This window comes from Sparus aurata, chromosome 7, assembly GCF_900880675.1.
Source record: "Sparus aurata chromosome 7, fSpaAur1.1, whole genome shotgun sequence".
NCBI lineage: Eukaryota > Metazoa > Chordata > Actinopteri > Spariformes > Sparidae > Sparus > Sparus aurata.
The window spans coordinates 27,336,869-27,360,184 of record NC_044193.1 but is presented as its reverse complement, the minus strand read 5'-3'; the positions used below and the strand labels follow the sequence as shown (position 1 = coordinate 27,360,184).

The 23,316-nt window shown below is 39.6% G+C and overlaps 1 protein-coding gene across 5 annotated transcripts in view; it reads right to left on the bottom strand.

Annotated features, from left to right (window-relative positions):
- Nucleotides 1–23,316, bottom strand: part of LOC115585272 (vitamin D3 receptor A) — a 106,363-nt gene that overhangs the window by 24,939 nt on the left and 58,108 nt on the right. For all 5 annotated transcript variants that reach the window (XM_030423538.1, XM_030423536.1, XM_030423539.1 and 2 more), the window contains 2 exons: nucleotides 6,963–7,110; nucleotides 4,715–4,845 (listed from right to left, as the gene is read on the bottom strand). In XM_030423538.1, coding sequence (XP_030279398.1) covers nucleotides 4,715–4,845; nucleotides 6,963–7,110 — 279 coding nt within the window. The remainder of the gene's footprint in view (nucleotides 1–4,714; nucleotides 4,846–6,962; nucleotides 7,111–23,316) is intronic.

Genomic DNA, 23,316 nt, shown 5'->3' with positions numbered 1-23,316 from the left:
GCAATGCTTTTAAAAAGATAAGCTAAATAGTCTCAGAGTCTGTGTTTTTGGAATTCATATTATTATACCAGTGGTGGAAAGTAACTAGGTACACTTTTTTAAGCAATATTCTTAAGTTAAAATTTATGGTTCTTAATTTCCTGGAGTATTTCCAGTTTCTGCGACTTCATACTTCTACTCCACTTAAGTTAGGAGGCAAATATTGCATTTTTTATTCATTCATTATTTTATTCTACTTTGGAGATTCAGTTTAATACAAAATATAATCGACACATAAATTAAGATGTAGTATCATAAATTAAGATACTGTAAAATAAACTCAGTCTTTGAAAGTATACAGCACTAATTAACTAATAATCAAAGTGACACATTCATGCATTCATACTGTACTTATTTGTTATATTAATAACATAACATACATTATAAGAAATGCCATGCCATTACTTGTGTACTTTACTTACTCTACACTGTGGTATTGCTACTTTTACTGAAATGCAAGATCTGAGTATCTCTCCCACCTCTGAATATTTGATAAGGTAAAAAACTACTTCAACGGATGTTGTGATTGCAATATGATTCTCAGTAAAAGAGGAATGATGTTTTATGCATCACAAATTTCATTTCAACTTACACTGAAAAGAACTATCAAAATAATGATCTTTGAAATTTGTTGTGGTCCGTCCCAAGCAAATTACATCTGAAGAACAGGATTTGTAGGCCAGGGAATCTCTGCTATAAAAAGGTACTTTGTCAAACAATTTACCGGATTTAAAACAACTGCAGCTTGTGATTTGGCTATAGCACTTGGCTGTATTGCAATTTTGATAATATTGTGATTAATAGTGCAGCCATAATTAGAAGTTTATTTATAGGGAACATTAAAAACGTGTAAAGCCAAAATGTATTTCAATCTACACCTCGTTTGACATATTTTTGATATATCCAACTATAAATAGAGCACCTGGCACTTATGGTAATGCAGGTGTAAAGGGCATCAAAGAGACAGAATACAAAAGACTCAGAGAGAGGATGAAGAATATGAATTGGGGAGGCAAACGGAGGGCAGCTCTGCAGGAGAAGCTTTGCTTATGAAAGGCACAGAGGGCGGGAATTCATTCCTCTAAAGGCTAAAACATTTCAAACACTCCTGCGATTCTAATCCTGTTACAAATACACACCCGCGCAAACAGACAAACACGGCAAGCAAATACATACACTCACACACTCACAGGCGGGGAGGTCTTTTCCTGGCATCTCTCTAAACTCTGTCAAACAAGGACAGCGGAGGGGTGTTTACTACGAACTCAGCTGGCACCACTCGCAGAGGGCACACACACACACACACACACACACACACACACAACATAGTTCTGAACTGAATGGTGGTGAAGCTTGGACAAAGCTGCCAGTATAAAGAAAGGATAGCACAAAAGGCAGACACACACACATACCAGCAGGAACAGGGTAAGTGAATTGTAATTTATCCTCAAAGATGCATTCATGAATACAATCTTCCAAAAAGAGGTAAAAATCTAACTCTGAAAACAATGAATGATTACAGCCCGACACCTGATCCAAACTGGTGTGGTCACTCAACAACTTCTAAGAAGCCACAAGAAATGTATTTTAGAAGTTATCCAGAGAACGATCGCATCTCATCTTAGTAGAGGTCACTCTCTGCCAGTCCAACAAGTGATAAATGACAGTATCAAATTCTTCAGGATACAGCAGACAGTCCCTTTCTATGCTTGTCAGTGTCTTGTTTGTTAGTGCTGTCAAGATTAATAGTGACACGGATTGATAAAACACAACATGTATAGTAGAAATATGCACAAATGCTTGTTTTCCTCCCGTCACAGGAGTGACAGTCACAGGACCAAGAGACATGCTCCTTATGACCACCACGAAAACACAAAACAACAACATGGAAGTCATCATGGCCATGTCTTCGTAATTAACTCCACATTCTGGTCTGCATCCGTCTCTGCCTTTGGACAGAGAAACAAATGCTCTATGGTTGGTTGTGAATCTTCAAGCTTCCCACAGATTAACACCCAGTGCCACATCCTCATCTATTCATTATTTTGCGCTGCTTTAATATGTTTACACAGCCACACAAACACAGAACACCACAAGGCCGCACACTAACAAAGGATGTGGCGAAGATGACACATCGACTGCGACCTACTGAACCTGGATTTATTTATTTTTGACAGGAAAATAAACTTCAGCATGGGCGAGGTCATGAGCAAATGCACAAGGCCACATCCACACAGACGGAGTGGGAGGACGCTTCTGGCATTTTTGTGATCGGAGGCACAAGCTTCAGTCTATATGGTCTTTGCACCAGTTACCCACACTGTTAAAGTCTCTTGTCCACTTCATAATGATTGTGTTACAGCTGTGAATTCAGACGTAACAAAGGACTGTTGTTGCCATTCTTGCTTTGCATTCGCAATTTGTTTTCAACATATGTATGTTGCTGGACAGAGGAGGAATCTTTCGAACAGTTTACATCACAACGAAACCATATTAAATCAACTTCAGCACAGGGATGACTGATGGATTGATTTTCTTTTTAAATAAAACAATTCTGACTTCCACTGAGTAAACTGAAGCTGCGTATACTACCAGGATATAAATCATTAGTTACATGTACACAAGAGAGTACAAGTTTGTGTGGTTATTCTGAAGCTGCCAGTGGTTATTGTGCAATATTTTATCAGTGTAACTAGTGGATCTGTAGTGGGTAACATTTAGACTGCAGATGAACACAAACCTGCTGCCTTCAGGCAAATGTGATGGGAATTAATCAAAGCTAATAATGCAAATTATGCTTTTATGCACTAATTACTGGTGTATCGTCCTGCCTAATTCTCAGCACCACCCGGGAGTGATTGTGCCTCTGCAATTACAGTTGGTATTAATTAAAAAAACAAACAGGTTTGTTATCACAGAGGATTATGTACAGGAAAAACAGAATATGAAATAAGCTGTTGCCTTTAAGTTCTGTACAGTATGTGGAGGGGGGAGAATCAATGCTCACGGTAGAAGCAGAGGAGTGGGGAAGTACAAGCTGTGAGAAACAAAGAGACTGTTTTATACTGATAAGTCTCTCTCTCTTCCTCTCCTCCTGCTTGCTCCGCTCTCATCTTTTCTCAATGAAATACAGACACTTCAGTGTCATCATGTGGTTCTTTGTGGTGAACCCTGCCCTGCATCATCTCTGTTTGACACAAATACAACGTGCTTGTGAATGAAATGTGGGCCAGACTATTGTGTGTCACTTTAAAGAAAGAGAGCCATTGTTGAACAGGACTTTAACCCCATTTGGCTTCTTTCCTTTCCTTTCCTTCCTTTCTCTCATTCTCCCCTGTCATCTACTGCTTGTCATGGTTAAGGTGATGCACTGCTTTTGGTGCCAAGTCCTGCTCATAGGTTAGTTTTTTATTAAGTGTTTTTCAATGTTTATAAAAGTGGGATTCAGGACTGATGACATAACAACTGGATAATATGATGATTTTCGACAGGCAGGATAAAGACTCCCCTCAGTGTTAGTTATTATAAATCATTTGCGTTGTCACTTTGTATTAAAATGGGGTGAGATGATGTCTCATTCTCTCTTTGCGTGTTCGAGTTGTATTACTTCCTGGTACTGTATGCATAAACAACATGGTTAAGATTGTGTCAAACAGCCTTTCAAACACAGAAGACAAAGCGATATCAATCTCCTTAAGCTATATCACAACACTTTTGTCAACACCTTGTAAAATGCACTGATGATAGAAACTCCACGTAGTAAACAGGATCAAATCCACTAGTTAAAATGTTCTATTATCCGACCCAAGCCTTAGTTTGCCATATGGTACAGCCTGCCTCATGATTATCAACTATTGGCAGCCTCTTTGTTGCAAATCAGATCAATTTACACCTAACCATTGATTCTATTGGCTGCTGCTTCTTCCTGATGTCTTTAAATATTAGATTAAATGCAATGCAAGCAGGAAACCAGTTTACCACTTGCACCAGCCTACCTGTAACTGATCTCTCTCTGCAGTTGGTGCATTGCAAAATGACTCTACTTGCATTTATTTAGCTTTTCTGCACAAAGATAAAACAATCAATGGATAAAAGATCAAATTTAATAAGAACGATAACAGCAAGCCGAAGAGCTTCAATAAGAAAATAACAGTAAAATATAATGTCATCCTGCAAGTGGCTTTATGTGCAATAAACAGGGGAACATGAAGAAGCATGAAAAGCAGCTGCTCTACTTTAGACACCAACATGAATATTACATCAAAGGGATGTCAAGAGGAGGCGTGGAGGAGATGTTACATCCTGCCTTAAAATCACCTCAGTATCAACCTTTAGAAATCTTATCTACTGTAAGTGGAGATGTCAGATGTCATGATGTTAGTATGTCTTCTTAAATCATTGAATCTGGTTATGAGACTTTAACCTGAAGTAAGTTTAGGCAAGCAATTTTCTATGGGGTGATATGTGAATTTAGAGGATTATAGATATTACTGTTACTGTCTCACAAATTCTGTGTTTGTCAAAACACTATTAATGGACAGCTGACAACCAATTACAATAATGAATAAACACAGTGAAGACGAGTCACAGGGTATCACGACAAAGCTCACTAACTTGCAGCTGAACTTGTATTTTCATCTGAAGTTTTGACTCAATGTCAAAAATGTCAACTCACACTCTTTCATCATGCCGATGTCGATGCAGCGCTTCAGACGACAGGCCTGGCAGTGACGTCGGTTGTCCTTGGTGATGGTGCAGCTCCCGTTGAAGGGACAGGTGAAAGAGGCTTTACGCTTCATACTGCGCCTGTAGGATGAAATTTGTAATGAATCCATTACTCTGGTTCGAATATTCCATTGCAGGGACAGAAGGAGGTGACTTTATGCTTCATGTTAAAGAGATATACAAGTAGTGATACCCTAATTTATTGTCTGAAAAATCGGTATCAACCAAAAAAATGTATAAGAAAATGTTAGCCTTGTCCTAAGTACTGTCTCTGATAAAGATCAGTGACATGGACTTTCCAAGTTATTACAGTGACCTTTCTGATGTGATCTCCTCGGTCAGAGCTCTGAGATGTCTTGTGGAGGCTGACACAAATCATGGTGTTAGAACAACTAACACTGCATTATTAGAGGCTGTGAACAAGAGCTTTGCTTGCAAATCAAGAGTTGTATAGAAGGCTAAAAAGGCTATGAAGCAGTTTAGTTTTCAAAAAAAAGAATCAAAAGAATATTTTATATTTCATTTCGGTTAAGGCCATTATTTAAAGGTTTTTAAATATGTATGATTGAATTTGTTTATTCTACATAAACATTATTCTAAACATTTGTATTGTTCCAATATTTCCAAATGGGTGCATGGATGTGATCTGCTGTTATTAACGTTAGCAGTCCGGCAGGGAGAGCAGCCTCTCTACCGCACTCTTAGCTCCAGGGGGTCTGTCGCTGTACAAGACGCTGAACAGAAGCAGATTTTTGAGCAGAGTTATTTTCTTCACCACAGAGTTTGTTTAACACGTTGAATGTTGCAGTGTGTGTTTGTAAGCAATCATGTGGCCTGCTTAATGTTCGTCTATCAAAGTTAAATATCCAGTAATGAAATAAAAGAAACAGTTGCAACTGCTGCCTTTTATAAAGATGAACTTCAAGATAACCCCAGCGTATGCTAGCCTAACTTGTCCAGGTGCTGCACTACACTCTCACAGGTCAGTTTCACCTTTTTCATTCCATCAACATCACACTACAAATTAACTTCCAGAAAATCTTCAATATATGCGGGAGATAAGAATCACGATGCGATTTGTTTCTTTGCCCATCCCAATCCTGAACAATGAATAATGAAGTAACTGTTATGAATGATAATCCAACTAAAATGACCCTTGAAGACATGTTGTGCAAAGCATCACCATTTCAGGAAAATTAACTGAAAACTATTCAGATATAAGCAGCCAGCTAAAACACTTTGTTGGGTAAATATTTGAAATATGTAAGAATAGGAACAAGCAGAAGAACATTAGGAAAGCACTGCCCAATTTGTATACACTGTATCTATCGTACACAAAACCTTTAGCTTGTAAAAATGCCTTGACTCATATCAAAAATCAATGTTTGATTGAAGGGATGGTGTCTTTAATACGCTCTCTTCGGCTGATAAGGTTTAATTTAATTATGATGCTTCATTATTTTTGAATCTGCGTGCATTGTGTGTGTCCCTCTGTGTGTGTGTAGGTGTGCATGAGTGAGAGCGAGTATGAGCAGGAAAAGGGGAAACGAGGCAAAGACAGAGTAGGATTATGGACTCGACTAAATAATTCATATTGTTCTAAAAACACTGCATGAATGTTCACACAGGCAGACAGAAAACACACGTACTGTACCGTAACATTGAAAACAGTGTGTACTGGCAGGCAGTCATGCATACTCCTCTTTAAATGTTTATTTGCCTCTGGATAATGGCAACATGTTGAAGAGACGCAGCCAGAAGAACCAGCCAATGGCATAACTTGATATTGCTGATATTCAACAAAAACATTTATCTCAAAAATAAATGAATTATTTAGGATAAACAAAATAATTGGTGCCTGTTTGATTAATACATTATTGATATACAGTTATGTGAAACTGAAAAGACCGACACAAAGTATCTGCATCCTTTCTATCAGAAAAAATAGACTGATTGTAACTGAACACGAGCAATGACGGTACGGAAAAATCCTGTTTTTAAGTATATAATGATCAGAATACATACTGTGAACATCTCCTCCACATGACAAGGATGCATATAACACCTCACACTTGAGAAACACACAAACTCACACACTTAATCTTTAACCCCATCAGTAGATAACACTTAAAAACTCCAAAGTACACACAAACCCAAAAAAACAGACAACGTGTAAACTACACAGGGTCCACACCCACCTGAAGAATCCCTTGCAGCCTTCGCACGTCATAGCGTTGAAATGGAAGCCAGTGGCCTTGTCGCCGCACACGCCGCAAATCCGCGGGGCATTGCGGTCAAACTCCTCCGGTCCGACCACCGACGTCGTCACCGTCATGGGCTCCATCACTGTCGAGAACAAGAAATGAAAACAGAAGAGAGTTAAGAGCTTGTTTCACACTGCTGGCCTGCTCCTCGTTTTGAAATGACACGCAAACATTAAAAGATGGACTGTCACAGGCTTTCCCTGTGCGCGTCTATGAATTTGAACAACCTCGGACAAAGCTTACAAATCAGTTCTTGTCCTCTGCTCGGGTGCTGTGTGGGAGTGTCAGAGCGAGTGCTTGATGGGGAGGGGTGTGTTTTCCTCTTCTTATACAAACAGGTGTCGGGCTATTAGCATATTTAGCAAAAGGCATTGACAGCCACATTCTGCATCTTGCAGCTATTGGCTGAGTGACTCAGCAGACGCAGGGTCACACACACACACACACACACACACACACACACACACACACACACACACACACACACACACACACACACACACACACACACACACACACACACACACACACACACACACACACACACACACGCTACATACATTCAGAGCATTAAAAATCATGAAATTACAATGTTAATTGGAAAGAGAATTAATGACAGAAAGAGAGCCATATGCCAAAGGTGAGGAAATGACTGATGCATTTAATACTGCCAAGATGAAATATTCTCTACAGTGCTCATTTTTCAATACACATTCACACCATCTGGTTGTCCCTATGAAATAAACAGCAGTAGAGTAACACACACCGGCCGACTGTGACCTAATCCATATCAATGTGTACAGAGAGATCCTCTGTCTGAAGTCTGATTTAAGAGGTAACCGCACTCTGAGGAAGTCAAAAAGGAAAGGAAAGAAATTATGCAGGATGAAAGAAACGGAGTATAGTAAGTTTGATGAGTGGGTTCAAGTGGGTGTACTGACACTATATAAAATGAGTATTGAAAACGTCTCAAAAATTGAGGAACGATATGTATCAATCCTTTTGACAATACTAGATGCGATCTTATGAGTATGTTTCAGCTGAACTGACCAAACTGTATAAAGCCTTTGCAAGAAAAGAAATCAGCCTAAAAGTAGACACACAAAACAAGATTAGTAGCGTTAGGGCACCAACCCAAAGCAGCCGTATTTGATTACCTGGGGCTGGGACTCAACAATCAACCATCTCTTCAGGAAGTTACATTTTGTTGCTTTAAAATTTTACTTGATTCTTTCAATAATTGGATTCAATTAAATTAGATAGATGATTATGAAGATACAGACAGGAAGCACGGGGAAAGAGCCCAGGGTCATATGGTACACCCTTCTCAAATCATTAAGCTACCAGCCGATGCCCACTCCCCTTTTTATGTCATTTCTTATTAATTTTGACTGAACAAGGCTAATGAAAGAACACAAGACAAAGGCGATGTGATGAGTGACTAACTGTTTGCATGAAACGGTTTCATACTGCATAATATCTGTGTCTCTTCCCTTAATATACATTTAAGGATGGCTTATTGGCTTATTTACAGCGCTCATATGGTGTTATTCAGTTTTTGTTGTGGGAGATGAAATCATGAGTGGGGGGGGGGGGCTGGTTGTTGTGATGAGAGGGAAAGTAAAATGGCTTCTTAAAAGCCCTAATATGATGTTATTTCAGTTGTTGTTGCAGGGAAAAACATGGGAAGGGGAGTAATGCTGGTTTTTTGATCGGAGGGGTAAAACAATGACTTAAACTTAAGAGACAGCTTTATTTGTTAGATTTTTTTTATTCAAGCCGAGTAGTACAATATGCAGTTCAAATATGCCCCAGTTTAAATTCAGACTTTCGTTGACTTTTTCCTCTCAGGCAACAACAGGGAACAGGTAGCCCGATGTAATATTACACCACCACACTCTTCTGTATTAGCTTAACGCTATGAATGAATATCAATGTGCTGAATGGAAATTTGTTTGAATTTAATAGAAGCCTCCAAACGTAACAAAGAGATAGAATTGTTCAACATAGAAACACATGGTTAGAAGGTGTATGGTGTTGTTACTGTGTGTGCAGAGAAAGACATCTGCGCATGTACACCAATAACACTATGGAGAAATCCTGTATGTAAGAGACGAGAAAGGTCATGTGAGGGGAAGACAACAAAATGAGGACAAAGAGAGGAGGGGGTACATGCACTGAACTCAGGCTCAGCGGGAGGGGAAACGCATCACGTGGCTGCAGAATATAGCCTGTGGGGATTTGATGTGCAAAAGAAGAAGGACTCCGATAGTGTCATTTGAGGGGAACGCGATATGAGGACTGGTGTGGAGGAGCTGCGTGTGACGAGAGAGAATTAATGAAAGAAAGGAGGCGGGTGAGGACACAAGCGGAGGATGGAGAAAAACAAAGTGGGACGCCATTAGCTCTCATTACATCTGGGCTAGATGAAGCTACGGCACCGCTTCCCAGGAAAACACACATATGCATGAGAAAGGAGCGACTGGCTGTGTAGCATCAATACCCAGAATGCATCCACACCATGAAGCAACACGCAGGCTGTGTCCGAAATCACTCGCTACTCCCTATATAGTGCACTACATAGTGACTTCGCCATTTTGTAGCGCTGTCCAAATGTCTTGTGGGAAATGTTATACCCTATATAGTGGACTCAAAGTATCCCACAATGCATCGCGAAAAAGTAGTGTACGGCCGATGGTTACTTACCAAACAATATCTACCATCATGCATTGCACTGCAGATGAACGCATGGAGGTTTCAATTCACGTTTCAACTGTGCGACACTAGTGACGTCCTTAAAGGCGCCTAAGCAGTGTCCGAAAGTGCGTTTTTCTTTCTGCCGATGAGCTCACTATATAGTCCACTATGTTGGACTCCCTATGTAGTGAAGGGAATGAGTGGGTGATTTCGGACACAGCCGCACATTTCAATACAGCTGGCCTATCACTTTAAACGTGTGTTGTTTATCTATGCTTGTGTGTGTGTGTGTGTGGTTTACATTAGAGTACAGAGGGGTTTCTCATTCACAAACATACGATGGTGATTTCATGTTTCAGTGTTTGTATGGGGTGGGTGTGTGGGAGAGGAGTGCGTGACAGGACAGACAAACAACACACTCGCCATTAGTCATTCTGTCACAAAAAACAGCTTTTTTCCCCCTAATGCAGGAAGCAGCAGGTGAATAATGAAAAAGGTGGAGGGACGGCGTGTCAAACGTTCCTACAAAAACACAAAAACAACCTGCACTTTCATTAGTGCTGCTGATTAACAGCAGTGTGAACAGGCTCCAGGTCCGTCATTAACAACTCTGCTGTTATTTCACCTTTATTACTTCTCTGTCACTGTTTTTTTCCCCTTTATGTGTTTTTCTCTCACTCGTTTCTCATTTGTAACACTGTTTAATAATTAGCGCTTTCATTAATTCATAGTCAGCATGATTAGTAGGTAGAGAGAAGGGAACCAGTCTGACAGGTAATTGTATCTAAACTCTTTCCCCCCACCGCTTTAACAACTTTTGTTGTACTTTCAAATGCATACACTTTTTATATACAAATATTGCTACTAAATCTGTCACTACTTAATACTGAAGATCATGGTCAAAACCATGATCTTCAGTATTAAGTAGTGACAGATTTAGCAGTATCTGTTATGTCATGATCAGTGTGTCAGTAACATCTTTAATTAACACTTACTTTATGTGAAAACTACGGTGGATCAGACTCTTTATCAGAGTTACAGCCACACCAGGGCTTGTTTGAGCCCGAAATACTTGATCGGGACATCCATCATTTTGATTAAATTGATTCAATCCCACTAAACCAGGTTGTGCTGTTTATTTTTTGTTAATGTATTCAATTTCTATGCTTATTTTGATGGTCAGGCACCAGTTAATATGACATCCACGCCAACAAAACAAATTGGAAGTGACCTGGAAGGAACAAGAGAGGCAATGTTGCTGGACAAAACAGAACTCAGCTATGTATAATGGATTCTTCACGGATCCATTTTCATTCAGAGAGAGAGAGAGGGAGAGAGGGAGAGAGGGAGAGAGAGAGAGAGAGAGAGAGAGAGAGAGAGAGAGAGAGAGAGAGAGAGAGTGGCTAAGGTCAGAGCATCTCTGTGTATGAGGAAGAAAAACACATAGACAGGTTCAAAAAGAGATGAGTATAATTTTAGTGTTACTCATTCGCACCCTGTTCCCCTCTAGGCACACTTAAAAGCGCCATTAGTGAGCGCTGACAGTAATTCATAATAACTAAATTACTCTTATTCATGAACACATACTGTGAAGCCTCCAGTTTCATTATGTTGTTAATACAGGAGGGAAGAACTTATATTGTTGTGAAAGTGAATTACCACTGTAAGTCTTTAGCCATGCATTATAAACACACTTCCCATCTTTAAAGAACTGTAAGTAGAAACCTTAATTTAACCTATTTCCATTTTTTTATTTAGATCTACACATTCATCTGTATTTTTGAGGTGATTACTAACGGCATCTTTATTTGGATATCAAGCCATTTACAAAAGAAATGTGACATCATGACAGATATATATTCTACAACACTACCCAAACCACTATCGAGTCATATAAATGTCTAATTTAAGTCCAGGTGTGTACAACTTTTCTTGCTGCTGACATCACAGCAGACTACCTCTACATAGTAACTTCCAGTCTCTCCGAAGAAGAGCTGATTTAGGTTCACAGTTAGCCATCTGACTGCCCAAGGATGGCTTGTTTATAATGTACAATTGGATCTGTGTTGTTTTGTCAAGCTAGCCCCACCACTGTTCAACCAGTATCCCCCATTAACAGCCTTGTGACTCCCATCACTTACTGCACCCACAGGCCTTGCTGGTGTTGACACACAACAAAATCCAATGCTACATCAATACTGTTCCAAAGACTGCAGACTGAAAACTGACGTCTGCAAACTTTTAGACTTTCAACAACTTTGACTAAATACTGTCCACAAGATGAATTCCCACCTCAGAGTCATGTCTGAGGATGTGCATATGCAGAAACACTGGTACAGTCAGATATCTGGTGCCATGGCCTCAACAGTCAACACACCGTTGCCCGTCATCCCATCTTAAATTTCTGTGTGTTTCATTCCTCTTTGTTAGATTCTCATTTCCTTTCCCAACAATGTCCCTCTCCACCCTCACATGTAAAGACATTTGTTCATGGTTCTTGGGATAGCTAAGTAGAGTCGGCTACAAGTGACATCTAATGTCAATAGATGAAACATTTTGTGAGAGGGATCATCAGGGCCGGATTACAGCTGAGCCACTCAGTCTGTGTTTTACTAATGCTGATGACATTTTCCTCTTCAGAAAAGAGAGCAGTGCATGTGACTGCAATCTCACATGTAAAGCCCCTGCATGTAAACATTTAGTCCCATTAAGACAAAACATTAAGACCATGTCACAATTTAGTGTGAAACATTCACTGAAGGAGAGGAAGGAGTAGAGCTTCTCTTTCAGCAAAGTTGCAAGAAGCATTCAATTCAGAAAGTGCATCAGAAAACAGCCAAGTCTGTTTAAAAGCAGAACTCTCAAACATAATAACAGCCATCACAACAGGACCAGCCTGTGAATACAACGCTGTGCTGAAAGCTTCTGGAGAGGTACTTGTTGCCTAAACAAAAAACATGTTTGTCTTCTTTAGTGAATTCTGTGATGTATCATAGCAAACATATAAACAAGGACTTCTACATGTTCCAACTGCACATTAATGACAACAATACAAACACTCCATTTTTTTTATGGCAAATTATAACAAAAAAGATGACATTTAATATACATTTCTTTAAAGCGTTAAGTAAAATAATGCTACTTAATGCTGTTTGAGAGGCTTTTCAGCAGATGTGAGTTGAGTGGAAAGAAACACCAAATCCCTAACACGAGTGCATGAAAAAGTTCAAATTTAACAATATGAAAATGTTTAAAACCCTTAGCTGTGCACTCCGAAGCAAAAAATACACATCAGTAATTATACCAATGAATGTCATATTGATGCTCAATAAACAGTCCCTAATGAGTTGGTAAGTGCTCTACAAACATGGACAAAGCCATCTTAGCCAGTGTAGAAGCTGTTGTACCTCTTACAACACTTCCATGTAGCCCTCTTTTGCCTTTCTGTCTGCTTTTCTTTACTCTCCAGCCTCTTCTGTGCCCCTTGGAGGCCAGTCAAACTGCTGAGCTGCGTTTGCCGTCATGGTTCCCTCCAATCATAAATCTGATGTTCTGGTTTGCAAAACCTATGCAGCCCATGAGTTGCTAAAACAACAAGACTACCTGAGTGAGGAGGAGGGCAGAGAAACATGCCCGATATATAAGGATTAGTATGTAATGTATGCATTATGCTATGACACTCAAGGAGGCTTGGACTACCAGCCTCTGAGCTAGTGTGTGTGTGTTACTGTGTGTGAGGCTTTCTGTTAAATGGAGCATGACATGGACTTATCAATGTATTGATAAACCTGCAGCAGAGCCATCGAAAATCACCACCATGATTGAGTATTTTGTCATTACAACACCGACACCGAGCCTGATAATTAATGATGATCTTGAACCAGAATGTGCTGTTTTCATGGAGACAGAGAAATGTTTTCTGAAACTACGGGTCAACAAACTGATTACTGTGGATTTTGTTGTGAAGAAAAATATGTCAAATTTGCTGAATAACAAATTGGAAAGAATCAGCATGGATGAAATGTTTTTAACCATTTTTTACTCTGCTTCAAAAGCTGTTTCAGCAGAGAAAAAGCTGAGTATAAATGGAGAAGGGAGGTTTGTGTACAGAAACAATGAGTCACACAATATTTTTTTTAATATCTTTAAAATCCTGTACTGTAATACTGGCGACATGGGAACACAGAGGTTTAAGAGAGTGTCCCTTAACTGAGGACCTGAGTTCACGCCATCATACCACCAATTGTCTGCACTGCAGAAGTCCCTGAACTACTGCACCCAAACCTCAACCAGCTGCAGGTCTGCTGCTCCGTGGATGACCCTGACCTCTAACCTCCCAGTGGAGGTGGCAAGAGAAAAGACAATTTCCCCACAGGGATCAATAAAATATCACAGCATTGTCTGAAGGAGGACACGCTTTGTTTAAATTGCTGCCTACTTATAGAAAAGAAGAAGATGTATGTTCAGCTAGAACTACACAAAATATGGAAATTTGTCTTTTGGAATTCTGCTGAGAAGATGCCAAAGACTTGTTGCTTTCATCTTTGTATCCCACACTGAGGTTTTGACCTGGGGTAGGTTGTTGGGGTTTACATGCTCACACGCTACTCCTCTGCGATTTCTAAACTTACCTTTGATGAGGATTTACAATAAAGAGCCAAAACAGGAACCAAATATCTATAAATGTACCGCATAAATATACATCTATTACAACTATGTGTCTATTTAAGGCATACAAATCTGATGCAAATTAGAGCTCAGTCATTTTTAAAGCCCAAATGTCAGACATTTGCTTATTCTGATTTCTTAAATGTAAGAATTTGCATGTTTTCCTTGTCATTCCTTGAGATTTGGAATTTGTAAATTTGCTTTTTTGTTTGTTGGATTGTTTATTTACATTTGACACTTTATAGACTACAACTTAATCATGAAAATAATCAGCAGATTTCTCAATAATGATAACGTTGCAGCCGTAGTAGCTGCAGTTTGATCCAAATACTGGTGGGATCTGACTCAAAGCTGGACATGCTGTGCAACATTTCGATATATCAGCGAGGAAAATAAAGACCACCCACTGATATTTTGTAGTGGATGTCCTGATGTGAGTCTGTGAGTCCTGCAATAATCAAATCTTAACCAATTTCGCCATAATCATTCATATTTTCCTACATAATACAGCTACATGCAGCAAACTGTAAACCCAAGTTAAAATTAGACGAGACAAGCCTCCTCTCCCTCTCTGCTCTCTCAGGTGGGCTGTCCTTCATAAGAATTTCAGGCTGAGTAGTTCAACACAGTATTTTCCACCTACATTTCCTTTCTGTCGAGTCTCACTCTCAGTCCCTCCCTTTGCATAGTTTCTCTTCAAAGCAGTAACCCAGCACTGCCCAGTCCTGTATAAGGCTCAGTATATGAGGGTACCATAGGAAACGGAATCTGTTGCGTATAGAGGGGTTCACTCTATAGGAGGCACAACAGGGAGCATGGCCTACTTTTACCACCAGCTGCCTCACAGTGGGCCTCACTAACAGCTAACAGCAATAAACCCCAGTCCAGTGCAATACAACAAAGCGGCAGCCGGGCCAGAGCTTAGCACGCACACACACGCTAAAAAAAAAACAACGAACCGCAGCTCCGTAAGTATCCTCACGTTGATGTAACACACAGACTTCTGGCTCTGCCATCTTCGAGTTTGTCTTGATTTGTTAACTGAGCTGGGCAGTCACAACATCACAGGTGAAATTGTGTTTGAGCACAGTGTTTTTTCTTCCTACAAGTCCCCAGGTATTCAGTTCCCGTTTTGGCTCTTTACTGTAAGTCCTCATCAAAGGTAAGTTTAGAAATCGCAGAGGAGTAGCGTGTGAGCATGTAAACCCCAACAACCTACTCTGGGTCCAAACCTCAGTGTGGGACACAAAGATGAAAGCAACAGGTCTTTGGTCTTTGAGTTTGAAGCCAACAGCCTGTTATGGAGAGATTATGGCAGGTCCACAGGTATTCTCCCAAAGCAGCTAGTCCATGTAATCTCAGACTGAACATTATACTAAGTTGGATTTAGTCTAACAAACTACTAGATTTTACTTTCTGTCCCTCATATTTACATCTATAAATGGAGACAAAATCACCTCTCGCTATATTATATAAAAATATTGTATAGAAACATGCAAAGAATTTGAAATACTACCACACACTAAGACAGTCATGTATGTAAATGCATAAAAATGAGAAATGAAATACACTATCAATAGGCTATAGTGGGATTCAGTACAGTACTGTACGATACAGTGAGGACACAAGAGCTTTTATTCATACAAACAGATGCCACAACAATCCAACAATGATCCTGAGGCCATTAAAAGAAAGGAAGGGTTCTGAGTAAGCGTCTGTGTGTTTGAGTACTGTATGTGCGTGTGTGGCCATTTGAAAGATAATGGAGTGTCCCCATTGGCTGTGGAAGTATGCTACACAGAGGGACCGACATGATTGGCTGGAATGTGGCGCACCCCCCGACACATGCACAAATACGCTCAAACACAGTCTCGCAATTAAGCTGCCCTCAAAACAACAAATTTGGATAAGGCTTAATCACAAAGCTACTGCACAACGTATCAAACAAACACTCACGCAAAGATGCACACCACAAATCAATGACAGCTTTGTATTATTGCCTTTATTTATAGGCTATAATTTCACCAATACAATAAAAAGTATGTTTGTATGGTGTGTCACTAATAAATTCTTAACTTCCTCAACATGCTCTAATGCACATGCAACATAAAACCTCTCTGTGCATTTACTCTAAATACAGGCTCCACTCGAAGGTGCTGATCCTTCCTTTCTCCCCAGCATAGCAGCAGAACCAAATCAGGTTGTTTTGTTTTTTTTTCCCTCCTTCACACACGCCCACTCACCAGCAGGAAACTGCTGAAGATGCTGATAATTGTCTGTACGGTGTGGCAGCTTATGTACAACTAAGTGGGCGGGTTTTTTATACAGACACTATAACAGGGCAGGGGCTGGAGAGAGCTGAGCTGGGATAAATACAGGTGCCTCACTCTCCCTCTCAATTCATCTCTTAATGGTGCAGGTGGAAGCACACAAAAACACGGACATTTCCAACATGGGAACAGCCCTGAACAACCCAGCTGTGCAAATGAATAATATGTTAATGAAATTAAATCACACACATGTGAGCACTGTGGGTATACAGAACTGGCAGGCCGCTGGGAAGTGAAATGACTAGCCAACTGAAATATATTTGCCTCACTCAGATTTAAAAACACACACAAAGTGCCATTTTTAAGATATCCCACAAGTGTCCCCTTTTAAGGCTCTATGTAAAAAAAAACACATGTAAGAAAGTACACTTGGTTTGTGCTCCTGACTCACCTCCTCTTACTCCTCTCCTACCTCATATTCACCTAGAATATACACATAAATATACACTGACAGTATACGTGGCCCCTAATCTATCTAAGGTTGTCTGTTTGAGAGGCATTGCTACACAAACACAATCCACATGTAATTTTGATCTTTTCTGGCATGGAAATGTTAAAAACTATGAGTAATCAATCTCCCTACTTTATTCACCTAATTTACAAGTAATTACATGTACCGAAATGGAAATGCAATGTCTGATTAGATTGAAATTCCATCTATTTAAGACGATATTTAAATAAGTTTTCTCCTCCTTTCGCCTCCTTCGGTGTAGCCTCTACAGCCGCCAATCCACAACAGCAGCTTTGAACTTTAGACCTTGTTTTCTAGGCAGACGATGAAAACGAACAGGCCGTCGGGCTCTTGGCAGACTGACAAGGAGACAGAGAGGGAGGAGCGAGGGGAAGAGAGGCAGAGACAGAGAGGAGCTTGTAAAGAAAGGAATGAAGTAATGAAAAAAAATTACGGCGGGAAGAGAGGAATGAAAGGAGAAAGTGAGAGAAAATGAGCGGAGAATGAAGGAAAAGGCCTGGAAAAGAGAACCAGAAATGTAGAAAAGATGATAATGAGGACACACGTTTAAATAAAAAAAAAAGGTATAAAAATAAAGAGGAAAGCAAGTGGACAAACGGAACAAAATCGTGAAGGTCAACCCTTTCCATTACATGCCACATGAGCTTTCTTCAAGAGCCACCCTCATGCTAAAATGTCACAACCAACTTTTTGGTTTTGTAAGTGTGACGGTCAGAAAATAATCGTCATTGTTTACAGCGGGTCCTTTTAATGAAGTGTATTGCAGAGAGTCTGTGCTCTGCCTGAGGGTGTCAAGTGATCTACCCAGTGCTGTTCCTGACAGCTTCATTGTGGTGGCTGAGGAACTGAAGCTGTAATATACTTAGCACACTCTGACAGACAACATGTTTCTAGCCCATTCATCTTCTAAGTGTGATTCATTTTGTTTTGTAGGAATTCAAAGCAAATAGGCATATGAGGTGTACATACTGAAGTGTTGCGGGCACAAGTCCAACCACAGGAGAGTTCATGTAATACTGTGCAGCTGAAGGCTTTATATATTTGTAGTGTGTACTCTCAGATTGTTTACACTGTCTCTAATTGTGCTGAATGTAAAATTTCCAAAACCAGATCTATAGCTGGACACGACTGTGTGCACGCACAGCTAAGCCGAGGCTCACTCATCACTGATCAATACATTCTTGTCAATTGCTGACCTCGAATATGTGACTGAGGATACCAGCTGACAGACTGGACATCATGTCATGCAGAGTCAAAGTATGAATCCATCCACACACAAACAGGCTGACAATTCTGCTTTCAATCTGATGTGCTTAAAGGGCCACTTCACCGTTGTTACCATTGAATGCTATTAGTGTGACCTGAATGTAAAGATGAAACATTTCGATAGTAAATTTTAAAAAAGTTCACTACCAAAGCTTCACTCATTAAGATCTGAGGTCTTATGTCACAATGACACTCCACTGAACACTATTCAGGGTTCGTACACATTTTTCAAGGTCAAATTCAAGCACTTTTCAAGCACTTTTAAGGGTCATTTTCAAGATTTTCCTGCACCTTATTGCTGGGGTAAAATACGTATCTACAGGAATATATAAACTAATTATTTTTTCACTAGGGTTAGGGTTAGGGTTATTTCACTTTTTATCACAATTATGTACACTGTATTATGCTGTAAACATCTAAAATTATGTTTCATAATAGCAAAAACTTCAGAAATTAATTATCCAGTCTGATCCCAATTTTGTGAAAAAGACAGAGTTTTAATGTCAAGCACTTTCAAGCACTTAAACTAAAATCCAAGCACTTTTCAGACCTTGAAAACACAACATTGAAATTCAAGTACTTTCAAGGATTTCAAGCACCCATACGAACCCTGACTATTTGAACTGGGGTGTCACTATTGTTAATTTCCTAAAATTGTAGTGTTAGCAGCAGTATCTAGCATATAGCATGTTTTACATGGTTTACAAAAGTAAAATGCAAAATGTTCACTGTGTTCATAGAAGAATTTAGAGGAGTGAATTGAGGAATTCTGAATATTTGACTTGTTTTTGTTAGATTTTGTCAGAGAATCAACAGTAGGTTTTGAAGATACATTGGCCTTCACTATGGGGTGAGCCAAGTAAAACAAATAACACATTAATAGGAGCTATAATTCAGGCCAGATCTCTGCTGACGTAAACTGTGATCCGTGAATAGCAGACAGAGGTGGAGACACAGAGCACCAGTGGTATATGTCAGATTGGTGCATGTCCACAGAGGTGAAAAGGTTTCTGAGCTATTCCACATGAGTCAAATTGTACACGCATTAAAACATCCCACATTCAATTAATTAATTTTATGTTCCTCTGTAAATACATATAACAAAAATAACATCAAATATGACCTTGTTCTTGCAGAGAAGCCCACCCACCACTTCCACAGAGAAACATTTTCATTACATAAAATATGGCCTAAGCACACACTCCTACTGATTCAAAGTCAGACTCCAAGCTAAATATGTAGTGTCAACATTAGGATAAATTATTAGTTGTTTTCTCTAAAGATCTGTACAAGCCTCCGTTTCCCTGTTTCTTGCTCCTCACTCAGGCGAGAGAAGAAGCTGTCTGAGCATTCATCCAGTGAAGCTGACAGGACAGAGCGTTTCTGTGTGGTCTCTGAGTGTGCGTGCGTGTACACGTGCGCGCGCATGCGTGTGTGTGTGTGTGACAACAAGCAGCTCTGCAAAAGCAAACTGAACGTGTGGATTCATCTATCCACGACCAAACAGACTAATAAATATTGCACAAACTACAATCTATTACTTTAATTACACTGACAGTACAGAGAAAAGGCTTTATATTACTGTTTGATCTGGGCCTGAGGAAAAAGGACAAAGCATTATGCAATATCCACATAATAGAACAAATAGAACAATGTTTAGGGGCTTATATTCCTCATAGAGTGTTACAGTAGCTCAGTTGGGAGGCAGAGCAAACTGTTGTGCCAGTACTAGCCCACGCATTTGGCTTTTCCTTTTCTTGGTTTTATGTCATGCCAAATCAGTTGTATATAGATTTATTTTGTTGTTTTATTTATTCCAATTCAGTTTTCTCTGCCAAAAGTTCCCATTTGAAAATGTTCTGTTGTTTGAATTTCCATGGCTGTGTACAGAATGACAAGGTCTGAACAGGTTATGATTTGGAAGGAGGGCAGTCTCCTGTGGACTGAGAGGGGCCCTAGTGACATGGTGACTGAGTGAGGTCCGGTACAATAATTCTGACGAGCACAGCGAATACAAACCAGGTCATGGACCTCACTGGCTACTTTGTATTCTGTTGTAACCCTCCTGGCTCTGGTTATGGCTGCTATGAGGAGTATAAATGCAGTTTAGAAAGAGAATGTTACACTGTTCTTGAATGCATACCAACATGTATTTTCTCAAATTAGTGCCTTCCTTATCAGGCTATTGATTGCTTAACCCATTCATAGGCCACTTCACAAAAACCCTCATAATACCGAATATTGAACCAGTATGCTGAGTTAGTCAAGTGAGCAGAAAGTTTGTCTAAAAAATGCTTAGCCTTAGTTTTTTACTTCTTGTCTTTTATACAACTTGAAATTATGGGGGGAAATTGGAGACTGAATAGACAGGAACAGAATTTACAGCCGACATGAAGTCCCGTTGGTGTCTGTCTGTTTGTTTGTCAGTTTTTAACCATCTCTATTTTTCTGTTTTGATTTTCTGGTTAGTTCTCGACCAGTCTGGTTTTGGTGAAGTCTATTCTTGTCCTCAAGATGCATGCTGATTCAATTGCAAAACAGAGTAATCATAACATTATATGCCTATTAAAATACACCAAATCATTTGCTGGCATATCCTGTCATGAGTCATACTGATTATGTTGTGACTCAATGATCAAAAACACAACAACAATAAATTCAGATGAAAATACTTTCTCTATAGATATTATTACCATTCTCTATATCTTTCATCTTTCATCCTCATGTCCGTCTAAAAATTAATAAAAGTTTGTGCGTATATATGCATGCACATGATTTTAACGTTACCAAACAATTAATAAAGACACTTCCCTAATCCAAAATAACACTGAAATTGATTAACTTCATCTGCCTTTGGTGAATAAACCGACAAAGATGAATAATATCTGATACAAGGAAGCAACATGACACCTTACCAAACCCAGCAGCATGGGCAGCTACCACTGATCTTTTACTACTGTGAGAGAGCTTCCTCCATTTTCCTCCCAGCAGCCAAACAGTAGCTCACAGTCGACACTTCTCCAGACAAAATCTCCCTGCAGGTTGCAGAGGTATAAATCCCACTTCAGGCTCTTCTTCTGCCCTCCCTCCTCTGGTTTAACTCTTTAGCCGCTTCAGTGATTTCAGACATTCATTGATACTCCCTACGCTCCCACGCTTTACCGCTTCCTGTACACCTTGACTGTTTCCTCCCACCACACCAATAACTTCCTCTTATTCTCTTCCTCTCTCTTCAACAAAACTTGCATATTTGATGCAGCAGAAACACATGCAGCCTGTAGCTGTGTCAGTGATGACAAGGAGTGGGGGCAAAGGGCCAACAAGGTGAAACCTCTAAGTTAATGGTTAATCTGGTAATTGGAGTGTGCGGATTGAGGTCAAACTCCACAAATATAGTACAAACCATCAGTGACATGAGGAAAGGGGATGACAGGACGGGTGAGAGACGGAGAAGGGAGTGGAGGGGACGAGAGTGGGACAAACAGTGAAGAATGTTAAGAGGAAAAAGGGGGGGTGAAGATGACCATGTAAAAAAAAAAAAAAGTAAAATCTGAAAGGCAAGGCAAGTAATAGAAAGAAGCAGATGAAGTTGAATGAGTTTCAAAATCTTTAAAAAAGCACAAAATAAGGAAAAGGGACAGAGAAAAGGAAACTAGGAGAAAGTGAAAGCAGGCAGAAATGAGGTAGTCATGGAAAACAAAAACAAAAGAAAGAAGAAGGATTCCCTGAACTGAGGGGGAAATGGACAAAAATAACCTCTGGGCAAACACTCCTACACTTTGAATTGCAGTTATCTCAGTAAGTGTACCACCATGATGTCATTAAATCAAGGGAGAGTGATTAAAGGTCATAAAAGTTCAATAAGACTGTTGGCAACTTTGTTTTACAACCCATAATTAAAAAAGAATTCAAGATTAGAACAATGTGTTAGGCATCAACAAAATGGTCCAATTCAGATGCTTGGATGCAGTGCGCTCTTTGATGTAGCAGTTTTTACTGCCATTTTTTAGATAAATACGTTAACAACTGCTGCATCTTGGCAACACCATACCACGTTTACTGAAGCTATGAGTAAATGACAGTTTATAGTAACAAAAGTTTTAAACCAGTAGACTCATCTTTTGTTTTTATCTAAACTCAAGATAAATAAAACAACTTGAAAACAGTCCGACATGAGGTAGTATGTGATATTAGTGATCCAAATTCAAGTTCAGATGTCTATTTTGAAAAGCCCAGTCCCGTCTTGGTGAGTTTTCACGCATCCCTTGTAAAACAAAGCACCCTTCTGTACTTGCATAAGACCTTTAAAGATTTAAATATTAGTCATCTTAATAAATTAAAGCAATATTATCTGCCTTTATGTTCACAAAGATATTTTCACCTTACAGAGTTGATATGAACATGTTAGCACACATTCGCCTATCTACACACACACAGCAGACAAAGCAACATTAGCATTGATATAAAGACGTGTCTGGCTGCCTGACAAATCTATAATAAGTGTAACATTCACTCTTCTCCTGTTTTGGGAGTGAAGTACTGAGTTAATTATCAGGCTCTTTAGCTGCTCAATGTTAAACTATTCACTATGTTCACTTGCTAGTCACAATGCACACAATATGTTATTTTTTGAAAGCTTTTTAAAACCAAAACAACAAGCTGATGGATGCTTACATACTTTTGTAGAGCTGAGGGAGAGTACATGCAACATCTCTCACATTACTAGTAAAGTACTTACACTGAGCAATGACCTGAAAACATTACAGGTATCAAAAGCATACCATCACGGAACAAAATAGTATTAGCCAACCTCTAGCTGAAGTCACCTTTGGAGCCATATGAACTGAATAAACAT